Here is a 21,019-nt window from a genome sequence, read left to right on the forward strand (position 1 = left end):
GCCACGCCCACCCTAGCTCCGCAAAGAGGAAAAACATCGCAAAACGTCACGTGATGGCAACATGACGCAGCAAGTTTGACACCCGTGCTGTTGGTATAGGGCTGTTTCCTATCCCTCCCATAGCCATATTTGCTGGAGGTTTCCAAATGGTTCCTCCTATTACATGCTTTCTAACTGTGATAGCGAAGTAGTTAAAGTAGTGGACAGGCCCAGGGAGGGCCAAGCTCAAATCCTCCTCAGTTATGAAGTTCACCCACCTTGAAGTTTGTGGTTGGGATGTATTAAGGGAGATCTCTCTCCAGGGCCCTTGCCTTGATTTGTCAAGGAAAGCAGTTTCTCTCCATGTGTATGTACAAACAATACAAATGACTGGAATGAAGGGCAGTAGAAAGTAAAAACCTGTTTGTATACCAAAATACAATCTTGAAAGTGTGTAAAAGACTTTCAGGGCCATCTTAGAGAGTTTGTTATCTATTAGCATGAATAATTTGGGAAAGGATCACTCTGTGACGGGACATGGTCTTGCATGTTTAAATAGGTGCACTGGGAATGGTGAAATCCGAAGGGCAAGGGGGTTATCAGTAGGGAAAGTGGAATATGAAAACGTAGCTGGGCTTTTCCTTCTCTAGATATCCTGCAAGGAAACTTCAAACCCGATTTCTACCTGAAATACATCCAGAAGGATCTCAGATTAGCCATTGCACTAGGCGATTCTGTTAATCATCCAACTCCCATGGCAGCTGCAGCCAACGAGGTAGGTTTTTCCCCAACCCTGTTTCTGTTCAGTCCTGTCTTATGGTGGTTTTTTTTCTGCAAACCTTTAGAAAAGCATCTAAAGATTTGGTCGAGATTGTTGTTTTTTCAGTCTAGATATTTGACCTTAGCTGCCTCCTTAATTAATTTTAACTGCCTCCTACTGGGATATAATGACATGTTTTCTACATTTTAATTCTACACCAACCAGACTCGCTCTGTGAAGGGGACGGGGGAGTCTTCAAATTTGTTACCTAAAATTCAGAAAGGTCAAAAATAAAGGGTTTTATTAACAGCTATCTGGAATGCCCTCTGGCATAAAATAACAGAATCCACAGATTCTCATTCAGACATTACAGGTAGTCCTTGACTTATGACCACAATTGAGAGCCCAACCTTTCTGTTGGCTAAGTGGGGGGCAGTTAAGTGAATTTTGCCCCATTTTACGCCTTTGCTTGCCACGATGGTTAAGTGAATCGCTGCAATTGTTAAGTTAGTAACCCAGTCATTAAGTGAATCTGGCTTCCCCCGTTGACTTTGCTTGTCAGAAGGTGAGTCCCTAAACAACAGATTCTGGATCCCCTTTAATTTGTTCAGGTACTTTTGATGGAAGGGAAGTTAGTAGGTGCAGCCGTGTGTGTGTATGTGTGTGTGTTTTTTTTTTTTTTTAAGGAAGCCACTGGTCCTCTTTGGTGACTTGTCTCTTCTCCATTTTCTCCCTCAGGTCTACAAACGGGCAAAAGCGTTGGACCAGTCTGACAATGACATGTCTGCTGTGTACAGGGCCTACATCCACTAGGCTACCTTCTTCTAATTGTTAATACTATGATTAATTATAACGATGAATACTGGGTTTTAACTCTGGACCAGTCCATCTTTGTCTCTCTGTCTCCTCTCCCCCATATTCCCACCAACCATTTTCCTTCTTTCTTTTTTATTTTCTTTTTTCTTTTTAATACAAAAAAACCCAAAACCTTTTTTGAGATCTGCCACAAGGACAGTAATGCCTTCCTGTGCCAGCTAGCTGCTGCTGCTGCAGCAGCAGCAGCAGTAGAAGAGATTGGACCACATATCTCTTACCACCCCTTGGGAGTCATAGAATGGAATAACCCACCCACCCTCCCCAATAATGCTGCTTGGCTTTAATCCTGGTTCTCATTGTATTTGTGTCCCTGGGCATTTTAAGTTCTTTCCAGCTGCTGTTTCAATGATTTGCTACATCCAGGTAAAGGGACATCCGTTTCTCAACTGTCCCTAACTGTGCAAGAGAACCATAAACACACACACACACACACACACACACACACACACACACACACACACACACATACATACATATAAGCACACACACATATACACACACTATATACACACATACATATATACATATATATATATATAAACACACTATATATACACAATACACACACACACATACACGTACGTGTGTGTGTGTGTGTGTGTGTGTGTGTGTGTGTAGGGTTCTCTTGCACAGTCAGGACAGTTGAAAAACGTGTCCCTTTACCTGCATGGTTTTGACAATTGGGGTCGGATTTTGGCACACCTGTGTTCTTTTTCCTTGGAGAAAAAGGTTAGAACAAAAGGTTTTGTGTGTGTGGGAGTGTAGGCCATAGTTTCCTAACAGAAGAAGAGGGGTTTGCATCCAAGCCTTCTCCATGGAAACAGCTTTTGTAAATGAGAGAACTTATCTTTTACTTTAATTCCAGTTCAAAATGAGCCTCTGATAATGCAGGATGTCTCTACAGGCTCTTAATTTCCCAAATGGTTTATCCATTCTGAAGGCATCCGTAAAAAGATTTGACCAGCCTGTGATTCACATAATGGACATTTACCCCTCTCCCCCCCCCCCCAAAAAAAAAAAGGTGGTAGAATTTCTAGCACTAGAATTTCTTCAGGTTCATCTTGGAGAATCAGCACCCTGAATGTACGCATCTTTGCTCCTCTAATATTCGCAAGGATGATTTGGGTCTTGAGTGTTGCCCGATAATCAGAAAAACAGATAATTTGATTTCCATGTTTTTCTTTCTGAAAAATTGAAGATGCTCCTAGTGTGAAGTAGAAATCCTGCTTGCAAGTAATGTAATGAAAGATTCAGCAAGCTATGGACCGATACAGCTTAATTCTTTGCTGAAATTGACAAAGTAGTCTTAAAATACAGGAACACATCAGCATATTCCAACAAAATTGTGATGGTTTTTTTTTTTCAGTCTCAAAAGTCAGTATTAATCTTGAGAGAAAGCCCCTTTGCTCAAGCTTGGAATGCATACATCAGAAAGCGTTGGAAACCATTTCTGGGTTCATGCAGAGACTTTCACATTTGCATAAAACAGAGCTCCAGAACTCAGCACCCAGATACCTAGTCCGCTTAATTGTACATTTCAGATTGATGAACTTCTCTTGCCAGTATTTAAACTTTCAAAATGCAAATGTGACATCCATCTCTTTGAACCTTGGGTTGGTCTCCCAAACTATGTGGATATAGTTCTGGCCCATTCTGAGTGCAGGCAGAGAAGACTCCAGGGTTTTAGTTGATATATTAAAAAGTTTAGTTGATAGATTAAAAGAGTAGGCCTCGCCCTACTCTGCTCTTGCTACAGCACATATTCCTGATATAGGTTTCCTTTCCTTCTGTGGTACAGACAATCTACCTTTAAAAAAAAAGGACATTGGTTTTTGTCCCTATCCAGGGGTTTAATAGGTCCCAATAGCTATCTGCCTGCTTTTTCCCACAGTGAAGTGTATCTTGCTAATAGAAATGAACTCCTTATGAGTAAGTCAAGCTTTTTAAGGACAACTAGTACCTGTCAGGAAGAGCAGATGGATTTGGGTGGGGTGGGGAAGATGACCTCATTCAAGATGGTTCTTAAGGCAGTAAATTACACCTGGAAGCTACTCTTCCAAAGACCTTCTGAAGCAGGGATTCCGACTTTGGCTACTTTTAAGACCGATGGACCTCAGTTACCAGAATTCCCCAGCCAGCATTGTTAGGGAATTGAATTCTCGGATTTGAAGTCCATCGGTCTTAAAAGTTGTACCCCTGTTCTAAAAAATTGTCAGGAAGAGGACAGAGAGATCCTTCTGAGATTTTGTGAGAACCTTGCAGAACAGATATAGTTCCCAGAATATTTTATTTTGCCCCTCTAGCCAAAAAATAAATAAATCCAAATGGAACTAGGAACTGCAACGTAAGAGAACTGTAGCGTCTTCCATTCAGTCTCTCTATCTTGTGGTTTCTCTGTCAGAGCAAATATCTACTGAAGGGGTGCAGTCCTTTTTGCACAGTTAGTGATATCCCAAGGGGAGGCAACAGCTCAAAACGCTAACGAGCTTGGAACTGCTGGCTTATCTCATGCCTTTTTTAGAAGGACACCCTTGTTTTCTTTTGTTTGCAGCCAAACAGTAGTTTATGTAAACTGGGTTTTTGTGGCATCCAATTTTATGGGTCAAAGTGTATCCATTAGTCTACCAGTTTTACATTTGCAACATATTTGCTGGTTTTAAGGTGCCATGGGACCCCTTTCCTACTCAAGCCTTTCCTGCTCCGAGAGCCAGCTTTGATCAATTCTCAGTTGGGGGTGTCCTTAAAAATCGAACTGGCACAGTGGCGCAGAAGGGGAAGCGTTTGTTACAAGAGAATACGATGGAACTGGCTTTAGTCATTGTTGTCTTAATATTGTTGACAATACTGTAAAGTTTCTTTTTTTTAAAAAAAAATGGGATTTCTGTTTTAGCAGTTGCTTTTTTTTGTTGTTGTTCCCTCCTTTTTCAAGATAAAAAAGATATTTACACTTGTGGAGAGCTTGTAAGAAAAAAAAGCTGTTTCTTTTAATTCCTTCTACCTTTGATGAATGATCTATAGGTAATTAAGGTTGTGAATTTTTATTTTTTATTTTTGCCTTGTTTTTAATTAATGTTTTGTCATTCAGATAGGATGTGTGGTGATGATTAAATGGCAAACACAGACAAAATGATTTTTTTTTCTTGTGCAATTAACAAAGCTACTGGCAAAAGGAAATAAAACTTTTCTTGGTAACACAATGCTATTTGTTGCTCTCTAAAGTATTCTTCTTTCCTAACTGCATACTTTGGGGGAAGAATTAGCATACGAATCTCCCATTCCCAAAGCACAAAAAATGGTAATAGGTGCATTAGTCAAGAGTATAAATTTAAATTGTTGGACTATCATTTGTGTATAACTTCAAGGGCAAGGGAATGGAGAAAGTTTAGAAAGGATGAATGCCATTAATAAAAGCTGAAAATATACTGCAAAATTTAAAATTTGATGGTGAGACTGGAGGATGGAGGGAGATTTGTAAAAACAACTCCTGTTTAATCATCAGCATTTACAAACCACAACACACCATACAGTTTCCTTTGCAATGACAACAATGTAGTTTATTTCAGCAATATTGTTTGAAATATTAGGGGGGAAATCCAGGGGAAAACTCTTTTTCCATTTGAAATGAGTTGGGAAGAATTGAACTGTTTTGTTTATTTTGCAGGGTGGATAGGAAGAGTTACAGAATTGACCTGTTGACCTTGTTCTTTGTCCAAGTGGTTATATTAGAACAAAAAAATGAGGAAAAAAAATATCCAATATTTATGTATTTATTTATAAACATTAGAAAATAAAATCATTTGCTTATTAAATAATTAGCTATGTTAAATAATAGTGCTTTTCTCTATTTTGTCATTTTGTTCTTAAGCCAACACATGAATTAAAAATGGAGGTTTGAACACAGTAATTGGTTTATGATTGGTTCATGATTATTCAAACTTTGCTTTGGGTGTGAAGTGATGTTTGAAACAACTTTAAAGGAAAATACTGTCTTCGTAATTCAAAAGATACTAAGAGGGTGAGCACAGATAAAAGGTAAAAACAGTTGTAGGTGGGTTTTTTCAGTTTGCAAATCTCATTTAGAAGATAAAGAGATTGCCTAACCTTGTTAAAATAGGACCCAAAGGATAATCCTATGTATATATAAATGTGCTAATATAAAATAAAAATACTAAAAGGAAGCTTGAGATTGCAGACATTACAGTTCTTTTTTTAAAAAAAACAATGTATAAAGAAGGAAAAGCAAAACAGTATTATTTCTGCAAAGAACTTACATCAAGGATTTGCTTATCATTTATTGTTACCATGCTGTGCTTTAAGGATCCTAAAAGGAATTAACATTGGTTCAATTTATTTATTTATTTATTGGTTCGATTTATATGCCGCCCTTCTCTGGAGACTCAGGGCGGCTTACAATGCATTAAGCAATAGCCTTCATACTTTTGTATATACCTGCTTAGTAGGGCTTTCGGGGGCCCCCTAAGCCGTGTCCTTTTTATACAAAGTCAGTTTATTGCCCCCACAATCCGACTCCTCATTTTACCTACCTCAGAAGGATGGAAGGCTGAGTCAACCTTGAGCCTGGTGAGATTTGAACTCGCAGTAATTACAGGCAGCTGGCAGCTAAGTGCTATTTAACAGCATTTTAGTCCGTTGCACCACCAAGGCTCTTATGCAGGTAGTCCTTAACTGATGACCCAGAACTGAGCCCAACATTTATGTTGCTAAGTGAGAAAGTCGTTGCATGACTTTTGCCCCCTTTTACGACTTTCCTTGCCACATTCGTTAAGGGAATCCCTGCAGCCCTTAAGTTAGTAGCATGGTTGTTAAGTGAATCAGACTCCCCCCACCCACCCATTTGACTTTGCTTGCCAGAAGGTCGCAAAAGGGAATGAACAGGTGTAACCCTACACCTGTATTTGCATACCATGCCAGGAAAAAAGGGAAGTGGAGGCAAGAATGACCATCCCTATTTGATGTATGCGGGGACTCATTTCGACAGCCAGGATGGAACCCAATTTCGGGGTTAAAGCAGCAGAATGAAACCTGACAGCAACGGGAGACCCTTCCCCAAGCAGCTGAGCCAAGCCGGTTCTGCAATGTTGCACACCCCTCCAGCCATGCGTCCAGGCGGATGCAATTCAGGAGAAAGGCTGGCTGTCGCAGAGCATCTAACGGGAGGGGGGAATTAACAGAGTTGGAAGGGACCTTGCAGGTCATCTAGTCCAACCCCCTGCCCAAGCAGGAAGACCCTACATCTGCCTCTACCTAGGATCGAACCAATAAATAAATAAATAAATAAATAAGGGATCTAGGATCCTACTCACCCCGCCACCGAATGCAATGGGGCGCCGGGGTTTTTCCAAGCCCCATTGCATTGGTGGGGGTGGGGTCTTCAAATATGCCTGACTTCCAATATATGCCTGACTAAGGTGGCTCAGTGACACTGAGCTTGTCGATCAGAAAGGGTCGGCGGTTCGAATCCCTAGTGCAGGTCTCCTGCGTGAGCAGAGGGGTTGGACTAGATGACCTCCCAGGACCCTTCCAACTCTCGTTACTGGGCTCCCCTCCGCAGCGCTGAAAAGCCGAACGGCTGTGGGCGGGTGGGCGGCGCCTGAGAGGTAGGTATGGGAGGGGGGGTGCCCAGGGCGCAACCAATGAGAGCTCTCGCGTCGGCGGAGCTCGACCAATGAGGAGCGAGAAGGGGGTGGGAAGCCAGCCAACGCCTCGCCTCAGCGCTGGGTAAACTCGGCGGCGTCTCTCGCTGGCCCGGCAGTGGCGGCGACGGAGATGAGGATGGCTGCGCTGGCGAGCCCGGCCGAGCGGGCCGTCTTGGTAAGCCTTCCGAGCTTGCGGAATCCGATGAGGGAGAGATGTCTGTGTGTGTGTGTGTATCGGGGGGGGGGGGAGAAGGGGGAGCTTGCGGGAGCGCGTGACGTCATTGAAAGAGTGGGGGCGGGTGACGTCACTGACCTTCGCGTGACGTCACCGGGCGAAGGGGATAACGTCCTCCGGCCGAGGTTCTTTTTGAGCTGCTGTTGCATTTTGGGGCGGGTGGGGTGGGGTGAGAAGGGGATCGTAGCGGCGTGGCCGCTTCCAGGAATGGTCTCCCTTACAACCCTGCGAGGTAGGCCAGAGGGTTGGCTGGGATCTGCTTTGGTTGCACAAACCACACTTGCTTTTTTTGTGGTGTGTGTGTGTGTGTGTGTGTGTGTGTGCTTGCTTTGCAATCGGGGAGGGGCTTAACAATTCAGCCCTGGATTTGGGGTCCAAAGGATCCATCCCAAAGGGGTGGATTTTCTGGGCTGCTGAAATCCGGACGACCACCAGGGGGCAGCCGAGCTCTCTCTTCTCCCCCCCCCCCCTTCTGTTGTCCCACGGCTGCCCCCTCTGGGTCCCCTTCAGCTTTGCAGCCCCGAATCCAGAGCTCTGCGCTCTCCCAGTGCAATACCAGGCGTCGTCATATTGCGAGTCGTAGTCCTCGGCTTACGGCCACAATCACGCCGAACGTTTCTGTGGCTAAGGGAAAGAGTTAAGTCAATTTTGCCCCGTTTTACGACCTTTCTTGCCACAGTTGTTAAGTGAATCGCCGCAGGTTTGCTAAATGAGTAACATGGTTGTTAAATGAGTCTGGCTTCCCCCATTGACTTGGCTTGTCAGAAGGTCACAAAAGGGGGATCACATGACACACACACACACACCGGGGAGGGGGGGACACTGCAACCATCATAAATACGAGTTAGTTGTCAAGCGTCCAAATTTTAACCATATGACCATGGGGATGCTGCAACAGTCTTAAGTGTTAAGTGCCCTGGTGGTGCAGCAGACTAAAGCACTGTTATTAACATCAGCTGCCTGCAATTACTGCAAGTTCAAATCTCACCAGGCTCAAGGTTGACTCAGCCTTCCATCCTTTCTAAGGTAGGTTAAATGAGGACCCGGATTGTGGGGGCAATAAGCTGACTTTGTATAAATATACAAAAGTATAAATTGCTTAACGCATTGTAAGCCGCCCTGAGTCTCCGGAGAAGGGCGGCATATAAATCAAATTAAAAAAAAAAGTGTGAAAAACAGTCATAAGTTTCAGGGCTGTACTAACTTCAAATGGTCACTAAATGAATTGTTGCAAGCTGAGGACGACCTATAGTTGGATTTCCTAACCATTGTTGGAATTTTTTTTAATCCAGCTATTCTATGTATAATATGTAACTCAAGGGGGTGAACATAGCAGTAACAGTAACAGAGTTGGAAGGCACCTTTGAGGTCATCTAGTCCAACCCCCTGCTCAAGCAGGAGACATGGCGAATACTCCTGCCTCTTGTTTGTTTATTCTTTCTATTTATGTAGCCACCCACTTCCCAAACCTGACTGGACAACCCTGTTAACAGCTTTAAAACAGTCCTTAATGATTTTTTTTTTTTTAAAAAAAAGCAACATTGTTAAGAAAGTTAAGCATCTATGATACTAGAAATGATGCAACGTTTGCAACAGTTCTCTAGTTCCTGGTTATTATCTCTGTTGACACGGCCACATTTTTTAACAAGACTTGAGATATATTGAGGCTTGCCAAGAATGGGGCCAGCCTCGTTCTCCCCCAACAAAAACCCCATGAGATAGGCTGAGCTGGGAGAGAGGGGGAACTGACCCAAAAATCGCCCACCCAAAAATCATCCCAGCTTTCATGCCTAAAGCGGGACTAGAACTCACAGCCTCCTGGATTCCAGGCCAGCCCCTTAATCCTTACACCACAGCAGCTCTCCGTGGTGTTGTTAGTTGCGAAGTTGTGTCCGACCCATCGCGACCCCATGGACAATATTCCTCCAGGCCTTCCTGACCTCTAACATCCTCTGGAGTCCATTTAAGCTCACGCCGACGGCTTCAGTGACTCCATCCAGCCACCTCCTTCTCCGCCGTCCCCTTCTTCTTTTGCCCTCCATCGTTCCCAGCATTAGGTTCTTCTCCAGGGAGTCCTTCCTTCTCATTAGGTGGCCAAAATATTTGAGTTTCCTCTTCAGGATCTGGCCTTCGAAAGAGCCGTCAGGGTTGATCTCCTCTAGGACTGACCGGTTTGACTGCCTTGCAGTCCAAGGGACTCACAGGAATCTTCTCCAGCACCAGAGTTCAAAGGCCTCCATTCTTTGGCGCTCAGCCTTCCTTATGGTCCAACTTTCACAGCCGTACATTGCAACTGGGAAAACCATCGCCTTGACTATACGCACTTTTGTTGGCTCTCCGTCCCCCTCCTCAAAAGGGAACTCTGTATCTCACAATACCAGGCCAAGGCTTTGAAATAACTTCCCCTAAGCTCATTTGACAGTTCTGGTTTCAAGGCGGTTGCAAGCATCAGCCAGGGATGGATCCTACAGCCAGCCGTTCCCCAGGCATTGGAGAAGAATAAATATTTATTTATTTTCATTTATTTTATTGGACTTATATGCCGCCCTTTCTCCACAAGGACTCAGGGCGGCTCACAGCAATAAGCAACAGCAAGTCCAGATTAAAATTCAAACAATAAAAGAAACTAAAATTCCCATTGCACAATATCTTCCTTTTTCTCCATCTTCCCCTAACCTCATCCTTTCCCCTACCGCCCACCTATTACCCTGCTAGTGCTTCTCATCCTTTGGGGCTGAGCATGTGCCCTCCCTGGTCTGCTTTTGTGGGCAGGAGAGTGTCATCTCTGTGCAATCTGCTGCTGCTGCTGCTGCTCACTCTATCGGGAAGATGACTCTGTGGAAGTGGGTGGATATAGAACAAAATAAAGCAATGGTGGTGAACCATTTCGCCACCGAGTGCCCAAACTGGAATGCGCATGCGTGCCAGAGCTCTGGAAACCAAAAGAGCAGCTGGCGACGGTGAGCGTGTCCACAGAGAGGGCTTTGTGTGCCACTTCTGGCACACGTGCCATTGGTTCGCCATGACGGAAATGGAGTATGGAGTATCAGAGATGGGATTCATTTACCTTCCCTACCGGTTCGCAAATGTTCGCTACGCTCGCAATCGCCACTTCTGCACATGTCCGTGGCCTTCTGCGCGTGTGTAGTAGTCGTGCATTATGTCCGGGCGGATGGGCGGAGCCTCCTGCAGTCGCCGCTACCGGTTCACGCGGTCCGGACAAAAGCGTCTGAATCCCACCACTGTGGAGTATGGAATTAGAATTAGAAAGAAATTTAGATTAGATTAGAATTAGGAATAGGAATAGGAATAGGAATAGGAATAGGAATAGGAATAGGAATAGGAATAGGAATAGGAATGGAATGGAATGGAATGGAATGGAATGGAATGGAATGGAATGGGAATGGAATTCAATTCAATTCAATTCAATTCAATTCTTTATTGGCCAAGTGTGATTGGACATGCAAGGAATTTGTCTTGGTGCATACGCTCTTGGAGTATATAAAATAAAAGATACATTCATCAAGAATCATAAGGTCCAACACTTAATGATAGTCATAGGGAACAAATAAGCAATCAAATCATATTAGGAAACAGTCAATATAAATCTTAAGGATACCAGCAAAAAGGTTACAGACATACAGTCGTAAGTGGGAGGAGATGGGTGATAGGAACGATGAGAAGATTAATAGTAGTGCAGACTTAGTGAATAGTTTGACAGTGTTGAAGGAATTATTTGTTTAGCAGAGTGATGGCATTCAGGGGAAAAAGCTGTCCTTGTGTCTAGTTGTTCTGGTGTGCAGTGCTCTATAGTGTTGTTTTGAGGGTAGGAGTTGAAACAGTTTATGTCCAGGATGTGAGGGGTCTGTAGATATTTTCCCAGCCCTCTTTTTGACTCGTGCAGTATACAGGTCCTCAATGGAAGGCAGGTTGGTAGCCATTGTTTTTTCTGCAGTTATTTGTTATACGCATTGCATTTTTATTTGCGTTTCCCTTATGCCTACATGCGTGCAATGCAAATCTGCTTTCCTCATCAGCTGCAATTCTGGGAAGTGAGTTGGGCTGAGAAGCTGTGACTGTCCCAAAGTCCCTAAAGAGTCTCCTAGCTGTGGAGACAAAACAGCGTAGTACAGGAGGGGAGGTTCAAAAACTATTCCACATGGTGCTTAAAAAACAACCTGCACCTGAACATCAGCAAGACCAAGGAGATGGTGTTGGACTTCCGGAGGAAGAGAGATGAACCTGCCCCACTTTACATCGCTGTGTAGAGAGAGTTTCCTCCTTTAAATTCCTGGGAGTCCATCTCAGCGAAGGCCTCCCCTGGAAAAACAACACGATCCAGGTGGCCAGGAAGGCCCAACGGAGACTCCATTTCCTTAGGGTCTTGCATAAAAACAAAGTGGAACAACAACTGATGATCTCCTTTTACCGGTCCACAATAGAAAGCATCCTCACTTATTGCATCATGGTATGGCACACCGATCTGACAGCCGTGGATAGAAAAACATTACAGAAGATAGAAAAACATTACATTACAGAGCAGGGGTGAAATCCAGCAGGTTCTGGAGAACCGGTAGCGGAAATTTTGAGTAGTTCGGAGAACCGGCAAATACCACCTCTGGCTGGCCCCAGACTGGGGAGGGAATGGGGATTTTGCAGTATCCTTCGCCCAGGAGTGGGGAGGGAATGGGGATTTTGCATTATCCTTCCCCTGGAGTGGGGAGGGAATGGGGATTTTGCAGTATCCTTCCCCTGGAGTGGGGAGGGAATGGGGATTTTGCAGTATCCTTCCCCTGGAGTGGGGAGGGAATGGGGATTTTGCAATATCCTTCCCCCAGGAGTGGGGAGGGAATGGGGATTTTGCAGTATCCTTCCCCTGCCACGCCCACCAAGCCACATCATGCCCACCAAGCCACGCCCACAGAACCGGTAGTAAAATAAATTTGGATTTCACCCTTGGTGGTGAGTACAGCACAAAAATCGTGGGCTGCCCCCTGATACCACTAGATGAGATCACTAGGGCTCGCTGCCTTAGAAGAGTGAGAAAAATCCTCAAGGACAACTCACACCATGGTCTCTACTTCTTTACCCTCCTACCATCCAGAAGGAGATATGAAGAAGCATAGCCAGCCGCACAAACAGGCTGAAGAACAGTTTTTATCCGTGGGCTGTCAGACTCCTGAATGAGAAATAGCATCATAACTACGTAGTATGATGGATTTGCAGGGCCGGCACAACTTGTAACATGTTCACACTGGTACAATAGGACTGGGTGTTTTGTTAATATGATTTATTGGGTTAGGGATTTTCTGTCTTCACTGTGAGTTGTATTGTGTTGGGCGGGGGATGCACTGAGGGAGCTCCACCCATCTCATTGTACCTATGTTCTGCACTGAAAATAAAGATTTGAAATTGAATTGATAGCTTCTAGCTTGGTGCCTTAAGTACTGGACCAAACTGACTCTATATTTCAATTCTAAAATTGCTGGACTCATAGGTAGATGCTTTAGTGCAGGAATAAGTCCATTAAGCTTTTTAAAACTGCTCGGAAACTCCTTTTTTTACATAATTCCCCGGATAGCGTGCTAAGGCATATGATAATAATTTTTATCCAAGCTCATCTTTGGTCTTAGAGCAGCAGGCTGGTATAATTAAATAATAAATAACAATAAATAACTTTATTGTCATTGTACGTATATACACAGTATACCCATACAACAAAATTCACTTAACACCCAAAGACCAGGTCCAACACACATAACAATCCCCAAACACACCTCCACCCACCACAATTCCTCATCCCTAAACCACCCAAACATCCACACGACAGACCAAGTAATGCTGTCCAACAGCTCACGGATGGTGGCCCTTTAGTTCATTGTTGAGTGCAATTATAGCTCTGGGATAAAAACTATTCAGAAAACGTACGGTCCGAGTTTTAATTGTTCTTTATCTTCTCCCAGGAGGCAACAGTCCAAAAAGATTGTAAGTAGGATGGGGAGAGTCTCTGAGAATGTTATGCAACTTTCTCAAACAGCGAGATTCGAAGATGTCATCCAGGGCTGGTAGCTGGAGTCCGATGATATTCTGGGCAGTTTTAATGATTCTCTGTAGAGCTTTCCTGTCCTCTACAGAGCTGCTCCCAAACCATGCAAGAATGCCGTATTTCAGGACACTCTCAATGGCGCTGCAATAGTAGGGCAGACGTTTTTGGCAAAAGCTGTAGAAAATGACTTTTTCTGTTTGCAGGCTACGCCGTATACAGTAAAATGTAATTAGGAGAGGTCTTTCATTATGTTGAATTGGGGTAGCCTAATTTAACGTTTTTTGCCTAAATCACTCAAGGCATCTTCTAACACAGGTTAACCTTTTCCAGACCGAGTATCCAAAGCATGTTCGTGCATGCACAATGGGCATGCATGCCCCTGAACCCCCCAAATACAATGTGCATGCACCCCCGTTCATGTGCCCCACCCTCTGTGCATCTGCACGTGCCCCCTGCTTGCCCCCACACATGCGCACCTTGCATGCGCCCTGCACATGCGCAGCAGAGACCCAAAGACCGTCTGGCCGGCGGGAGGCGCGTGCCCATGCGCAGCAGAGCTGAACTAGGGCAACAGCTCGCGAGCCATCAGAGAGGGTGCTGTGTGCCACCTCTGGCACACGGGCCATAGGTTCACCATCATGGGTCTAACAGACGTTCATTTGTGTATTTGGGGGAATCTTGGCAAGTCCTGGGTACACTTATCTCTTGCTGACCTCGTTCCTGTCTGAGAGTAGACAATGAAAGTACAGTTCAGTCTTGTCGTATTTGTACAGGCGGTCCTTGTTTCCTACAGATTAGGAGGAGAGGAGCTGCTAAAATTGGCCAGAAGCTTTGGAACGGGTGAAAGCAACTGGCTAAAATAATTCGTACGGGCGAAAGAATAGTTAAAAGAACGTTGGAAGAATTTACCAGGAAATTATTCTTCCCCTACGGCAGCACAAAAGGATTTGTTGTTTTCATCTTCCTTTTTTCAAAAAAAAAAAAAAATTGTGGAATTCCCCCCCCCCCCCCTTCACTTTCCAGTTTTATCTACAACATGGGATTTTTTTTGCAAGTTTTTCATCTGAATGTCAATCAGGCCTGAATCTGCTTTTTTTTTTTTTTTAAAGCAAGTTCTGTCCTTGGGAAATAATTCCAAATGCATCCTCACTGGTGGGTTATGGTGACAGGTAGTCCCAGACTTAGGACCATAATTGAGTCCGGAATTACGGTAATAAATTGTGCCAGTCGTTAAGTGTCTGAGACCCCAAGGGACCACACCCAATTTTATGACTTTTTGGGTTTGTTTTTTTATGGTGCCATTAAGTGAATCATGATGGTCATTAAATGAATGGGATCATTAAGGAAACCCATTGTCTGCAACGGGCATTTTTTTGCAAAAACAGGAAATAAATGTCAAAGTGAATGTTCCGATTAAAAAAACAGTTGTAAATTGTTGTCACGGGACTGCGGGACAGTGCCAAAAGCCAGTTGCTGGGCACCCAAAATATGATCCCATGACTGCTTGGGGAAGGGAGGAAGGAGCCATCGTGAATTAATAGATAGATAGATAGATAGATAGATAGATAGATAGATAGATAGATAGATAGATATAGAGATAGATAGATCTATATATATTAGAGAGAGAGATCTATATATATTAGATAGAATAGATTACAGGATAGGTGAGAGAGAGAAAGAGAGAGAGAGAGAGAGAGAGAGAGAGAGAGAGAGATGAAATGTATACTGTCTGGATCAATTCGTTTACATCTCAGTCTCCTAATTTCCACCTCTGTTGTCCAACCATTGGTAAAATAAGTCCCAAGTTTCAAAAGTATTCTGTGTCTTCTTTTATCTTCAGTGTTAATCTGTCCATTTCCGCACAGTCCAATATTTTTTTTAATTACATTTTCTTCCGTAGGTGTTTCTTCCCTTTTCCAAAGTTGCGCAAATTCAATTCTTTGCCGCTGTTCAAACATACAATATCAAATCTATAAATTCTTCTTTCTCATATTTTTTCTGGTATTATCATGCCTAACAAAGATAGTTCTGGCTTAAAAATATGCCACCTTAACATTTTTTTTCTTAACCACATACCGTATTTTTCGGAGTATAAAAATGCACCTTTTTCCCCAAAAAAAGAGGGTGAAAATCTGGGTGCGTCTTATACTCTGAATGTAGCCCCACCCAGCTTCTCAAACAGAGGTTTCAGAGGCTGAAAAAAAACATCAGAAATGAAGCTTCAGGAAAAAAAGCCTCCAAACAGAGCTTCAGAGGCTTTTTTTCTGAAGCTCTGTTTCGGAGGCTTTTGAAGGCAGGAAAAAAAGTTTTTTCTGAAACAGAGTTTCAGAAGTTTCAGAGGCAGAAAAAAAAGCAAGGCACAGAGCTCACAACCAAGGAACCTGTTGCTAAAATTCACCTCTGGGAACAGCTGATTGGGTGTATTCCGGGAAGCCGATCCACACGCCAATCAGCTTTTTTCTTATTTTTCACCCCAAAAACTAAGGTGCGTCTTATACTCCGAAAAATACGGTATGCATTTTCGCCCCAAAATCTTTTTTTGCCATCGTGAATTTTGATCCCGGGGTTGTAAGTAGCCTGGGGGAGGCCCATCAGTTGAGGATTAACCTGTAGTTTGTTCCTTTGCTGTCTCAACCAAGACCTCATCCTCGTGGATATAGTCACAAGTTAATGATTAAAAAGTGATGTTTAAATTGTCATGGATCACAGCCTTCTGGAGGAATTTATTTGTCCTTACCAGCTGAACAAGGACCAAGGTGCCCTTGGATTGAAACCTGGCTAAACCAGCTGCCACGGGTAGTTTAGGGAGCCATTCCTAGCTAATGACTTGGTTTTTACTCTCACTGCGAGCTGCTGTCATTGCATTTTCACCAAACTTAACTCTCTGGGTGGGAATCCCCCCCCCAAAATGCTATGTTGACTATAGAGCAAAACTGGGTAACAGATTAACAGAGTTGGAAGGGACCTTATAGGTCATCTAGTCCAACCCCCCGCTCAGCAGGAGACCCTTCACCATTTCTGACAGATGGCAGTCCAGTCTCTTCTTGAAAGCCTCCAGTGATGAAGCTCCCACAACTTCCGAAGGCAACTTCTATGCCACTGGTTGATTGCTCTCACTGTCAGAAAATTTCTCCTTATTTCCAGGTTGAATCTCTCCTTGGTCAGTTTCCATCCATTGTTCCTTGTCTGGCCTTTGGGGGCTTTGGAAAATAGCTTGACCCCCTCCTCCTCTCTGTGGCAGCCCCTCAGATATTGGAAGACTGCTATCCTGTCTCCCCTGGTCCTTCTCTTCACTAGACTAGCCATGCCCAGTTCCTGCAACCGTTCATCGTATGTTTTAGCCTCCAGTCCCCTAATCATCCTGGTTGCTCTTCTCTGCCCTTTTTCTAGAGTCTCAACATCTTTTTTATAGTGTGGTGACCAAAACTGGATGCAGTACTCTAGGTGAGGTCTTACTAGGGCTTTATAGGGAGATATTAATACCTCTCTTGATCTTGATTGTATCCCTCTGTTAATGCAATTTATGATTGCATTGGCTTTTTTGGCTGCTGCTGGACACTGCTGGCTCATATTTAGCTGGTTGTCCACTAAGACCCCAAGATCCCTCTCATAGTAACTGCTATTAAGCCTGGTTTCCCCCAGTCTATATGTGTACTTTGGGTTTTTCTTACCTAAGTGTCAAACTTTACTTTTCTCTACATTGAATTTCATTTTGTTAGATTGAGCCCAGTGTTCAAGTCTGTCGAGGTCCATCTGGATCTTGAGCCTATCTTCTAGGGTGCTGGCTATTCCTGCCAGCTTAGTATCATCTGCAAATTTGGTAAGTTCTGTAAGAGCTGGTTTTGTAAGATAGGAGATGTTCGTACGGAAGGGAGTCGGAGGGCGTGAGTTGGGATTCAAAGCTAAGTCTTTCAGATGTCCTCAACAATCACAACTGAGCCCAAGATTTCCAGCTAAGATTTCTGCTAAGCAAGGCAGTGAGTGTTAAGCAAGTTTCACCTCGTTTTGCGACCATTCTTGTCACGTTTCTTAAGCAAATGACTGCAGTTCAGTTACTAACACGGTTGTTGAGCAAATCGGGCTTCCCCGTTGACTTTGCTTGCCAGAAGATCGCAAAAGGGGATCTCGTGATCTTTGGACACAGCAATGGTCATCAGTCTGAATCAGTTGCCAAGCATCTGCAAGAGCCCGGAGCTAAAGTTGTTCCCTGCGGAGCATAAAATCCCATACCTATTCAGTTGCATCTTATGAAATCCTTTAGCCCTTTGCAGAAAGGGACAGTGATAATGCTGGTCTGGACAGGACAGGACAGGACAGGACAGGACAGGACAGGACAGGACAGGACAGGGAAATAGAGGATAGGAAGAGGAAGAGGAGAGGGGAGAGAAAGAAGAGAAGAGAAGAGAAGAGAAGAGAAGAGAAGAGAAGAGAAGAGAGGAAGAGAAGAATTTTTTATTGGCCAAGTGTGATTGGACACATAAGGAATTTGTCTTTGGTGTATAAGCTCAGTGTACATAAAAATATATTCATCAAGAATCAAGATACAACACTTAAGTGATAGTCATAGAATACTAAATAAACAATCAAATCATACTAGAAAATTAAATAAAACAATATAAATCGTAAAGATACAAGCAACAAGGTTGTAGTCATAAGTGGGAAGAGATAGGTAATAGGAAGGAGGAGAGTAATAGTAATATGGTCTTAGTAGATAGTTCGACAGTGTTGATCTCTCTCTCTCTTTCTTCAGGAAGAAGAATTTAAATGGCTTTTAGGAGAGGAAGTTCACTCCGTCCTTCGTCAGCTGCAAGAGATCCTGAAGGTGCTTACAAACAAAATTTTTATGTGGATCATGTAGCCTTTTCCTTCCAGTTTTGCTGTTTTAATCCAGGTAGTCCTCGACTTACAACCACCATTGAGCCCAACATTCAACTTGCTAAGGGAGAAGTTTATTAAGCGAGTTTTGCCACCATTTTACGACTTTTTTCACCGCGGCGGTGAAGCAAACCGCTGCTGTTAAGTTAGCCACTTAAGGTTGTTAAGTGAATCCGGCTTCCCCCATTGGACTCTGTTTGTCAGAAGGTCGCAAAAAAGGGATCGCACGGACACGGCAGCCGTCATAAATACGAACCCATCGTCAAGCATCTGAAAGACGAATGACCCTGGGGAGGGCTGCAAAGGTCGTTAAGTGTGAAAAGTGGTCGTGCGTCACTTTTTTTCAGTGCCGCTGTAACTTTGAACGGTCACTAAATGAGCTGGCGTAAGTCGAGGACTGCCTGTGGTCATTTCCAAGGCTTCTTTTGGGAGGGCTTTTCATTTGCTGTGGCCTCGGCTTGTTGATCGCTGAAACGATGTGCAGCTGTTCAGATCCGACCTAGGTGTGCTCCTGGTGTACTCCTGGTGTACTTAAAAAGTCAAAGTCGCACATATGTGCTAGTCATTTCCGACTCTAGGGGGCAGTGCTCATCTCCGTTTCAAAGCCGAAAGCTGGTCCTTTGCTGTTTCCAGGGCGGCCCTGTGGGCCAGATCTAAGAACCCCTGGAGCCGGAGCCGGCCCCCCCCCCTCCGAGCCTTGAGTTTCACACCCTGTTCTGCCCCAGCTACGGACCCCAAAGAACGCAGCACACACAACGTCTGTACAAACCTTAGTTTACTAAATTAAATCAGTTTTTTTTCCCAAACAAAGGCTGTTAATTAACTTTCTTAACAGCCTACAAGAATCCAAAGAATAAATAATCGTAATCTTACTATGGCTGGCAGAAAGCCCAGAAGCAATTTGCAGAGAACTAAGATCTAGACGCGAAGGAGAGTGAACGAAGTTGTTCCCTGCAAATTGCTTCAGTCGGTGTTCCTCCTTAAATAGGCTAAACGGGAGTGGCCAATTAGCCCAAAGCCTTACTCTCGAGGAGACCTCCTCCTGAGGAGCCACTCCTGCCTTTTGGCAGCTCTGCGCACCCGTGCATCGAGAAGAGGCTCCTCCTCTTCTTCCTCATCACTTATGGGAGCTTCTGGAGGTTCTGAAGGCCCTGGCTGAATCCCCGCCTCTGGCACCACATCTTCTCCAGCCTCTTCATTGTCTGACTCGAGTGCCAGCTGCACAGGCTGCTGGCGCAGCACCACACCAGCCTCCTCGCTGTCGGAATCAGCCAGCAGGCCGCGTACGGGCCACAACACACCCTGCTCTACAACATCCTGAAAATAATTAGGAAAAAAGGTGCTTTGGAGCTCACGAAAGTAGCTCATTGCCTGCTGCCCTTTACGAATTGTTCCTTAGGATGCCCATTACAGCTGCCACATCATCCTGGGAAAAAAACTCTAAAAGAGCCCTAACGAAGCTATGGTTTTGATCTTGCCTGCTTTGAAGCTGGACTCTTTTTTTTTTTTTTCCCTCCTTCCTTTGCCCGCTGCGTCGTGTCCGCAGGGGGGGAGGGGGTGGGGGGCGGGTGAAATTATTTGGCTGGAATTTCTAAGCAGATTCCAAATGATTTATTCAGTGTATTGATCTGGCGGGTCTAGAGAACGCATCTTGAATGCGTGAGTTGAATTTAACTCGGCAGCGGTGAAAAGCTGCGGATTGCGAATGGAACCGAGGGCTGGAATGGATGGTTTGCATCCTTGGCTTTGTGGGGTTTTTTTTTTTTTTTTTTGCTTTCACTCTCTTTGATTCAGGGAAAAGAACTATTCAGAGCTGCTAATGCAGGGATGGCTAACCTTTTTGTTGTCGCGTGCCGAAAGCTACGACCCCCATAATGCAATGCGGCCGTGACCCCCGCGCCATGCCCCCTGTGCATGTGCGCGTAACAACTCTGTGCATGCGCGCACACACAGACATACACACCCGTGCTCTACCCATGCCCCATTTTGGGCCTAGTAGGCCTCCCTGCAGCCTCCTGGGAGCAAAAATGGGCCGCGGGGGTGCACTGCAGCAGTGGTGGGTTCTGCCCGGTTCTGCCGAGCCGGTAACGGTGACGATATGATGTCACCGAACCGGTTCTGCCCACCCCCCGCATTATTCTTACCTTTTATTTGGCCCCACCCCCAATCTATTCTCTGCCTCCCGAGTCCCAGCTGATCGGCTAGAAGGAAATAAACTGTTTAAACTCTTGCCGCGGGGCTTCAAAGGGCCGCCCTACAGCTGATCAGTGTTAAAAGGCAGTGTGGTGGTAGACCGGTGCCTCCCAAACAAATGAGTAGACCGGTGCCTCCCAAAACAAATGAGTAGACCGGTGCCTCCCAAAACAAATGGGTAGACCGGTGCCTGCAAAAATGAATGGGTAGACTGGTGCCTCCCAAAACAAATGGGTAGACCGGTGCCTCCAAAAACAAATGGGTAGACCGGTGCCTTCCAAAACAAATGGGTAGACCGGTGCCTGCAAAAATGAATGGGTAGACTGGTGCCTCCCAAAACAAATGGGTAGACCGGTGCCTGCAAAAATAAATGGGTAGACCGGTGCCTCCCAAAACAA

General features: G+C 44.6%; 2 protein-coding genes across 9 annotated transcripts in view; both read left to right on the forward strand.

Annotated features, from left to right (window-relative positions):
* GLYR1 (glyoxylate reductase 1 homolog) overlaps nt 1-4,812 on the forward strand; it is a 37,578-nt gene extending 32,766 nt beyond the window's left edge. For all 8 annotated transcript variants that reach the window (XM_070955362.1, XM_070955363.1, XM_070955365.1 and 5 more), the window contains 2 exons: nt 630-754; nt 1,478-4,812. In XM_070955362.1, the coding sequence (XP_070811463.1) occupies nt 630-754; nt 1,478-1,552 (200 nt within the window). In that variant the 3' untranslated portion in view covers nt 1,553-4,812. The remainder of the gene's footprint in view (nt 1-629; nt 755-1,477) is intronic.
* A 2,553-nt stretch (nt 4,813-7,365) lies between these two features.
* Nucleotides 7,366-21,019, forward strand: part of ROGDI (rogdi atypical leucine zipper) — a 33,875-nt gene continuing 20,221 nt past the window's right edge. The window contains exons 1-2 of the mRNA XM_070954976.1: nt 7,366-7,447; nt 18,304-18,375. Of these exons, the coding sequence (XP_070811077.1) occupies nt 7,403-7,447; nt 18,304-18,375 (117 nt within the window). The 5' untranslated portion in view covers nt 7,366-7,402. The remainder of the gene's footprint in view (nt 7,448-18,303; nt 18,376-21,019) is intronic.

The sequence above is a fragment of the Pituophis catenifer genome, unplaced genomic scaffold, assembly GCF_029215685.1.
Source record: "Pituophis catenifer annectens isolate HBS135680 unplaced genomic scaffold, rPitCat1.0.hap2 SCAF_16, whole genome shotgun sequence".
Lineage (NCBI taxonomy): Eukaryota > Metazoa > Chordata > Lepidosauria > Squamata > Colubridae > Pituophis > Pituophis catenifer.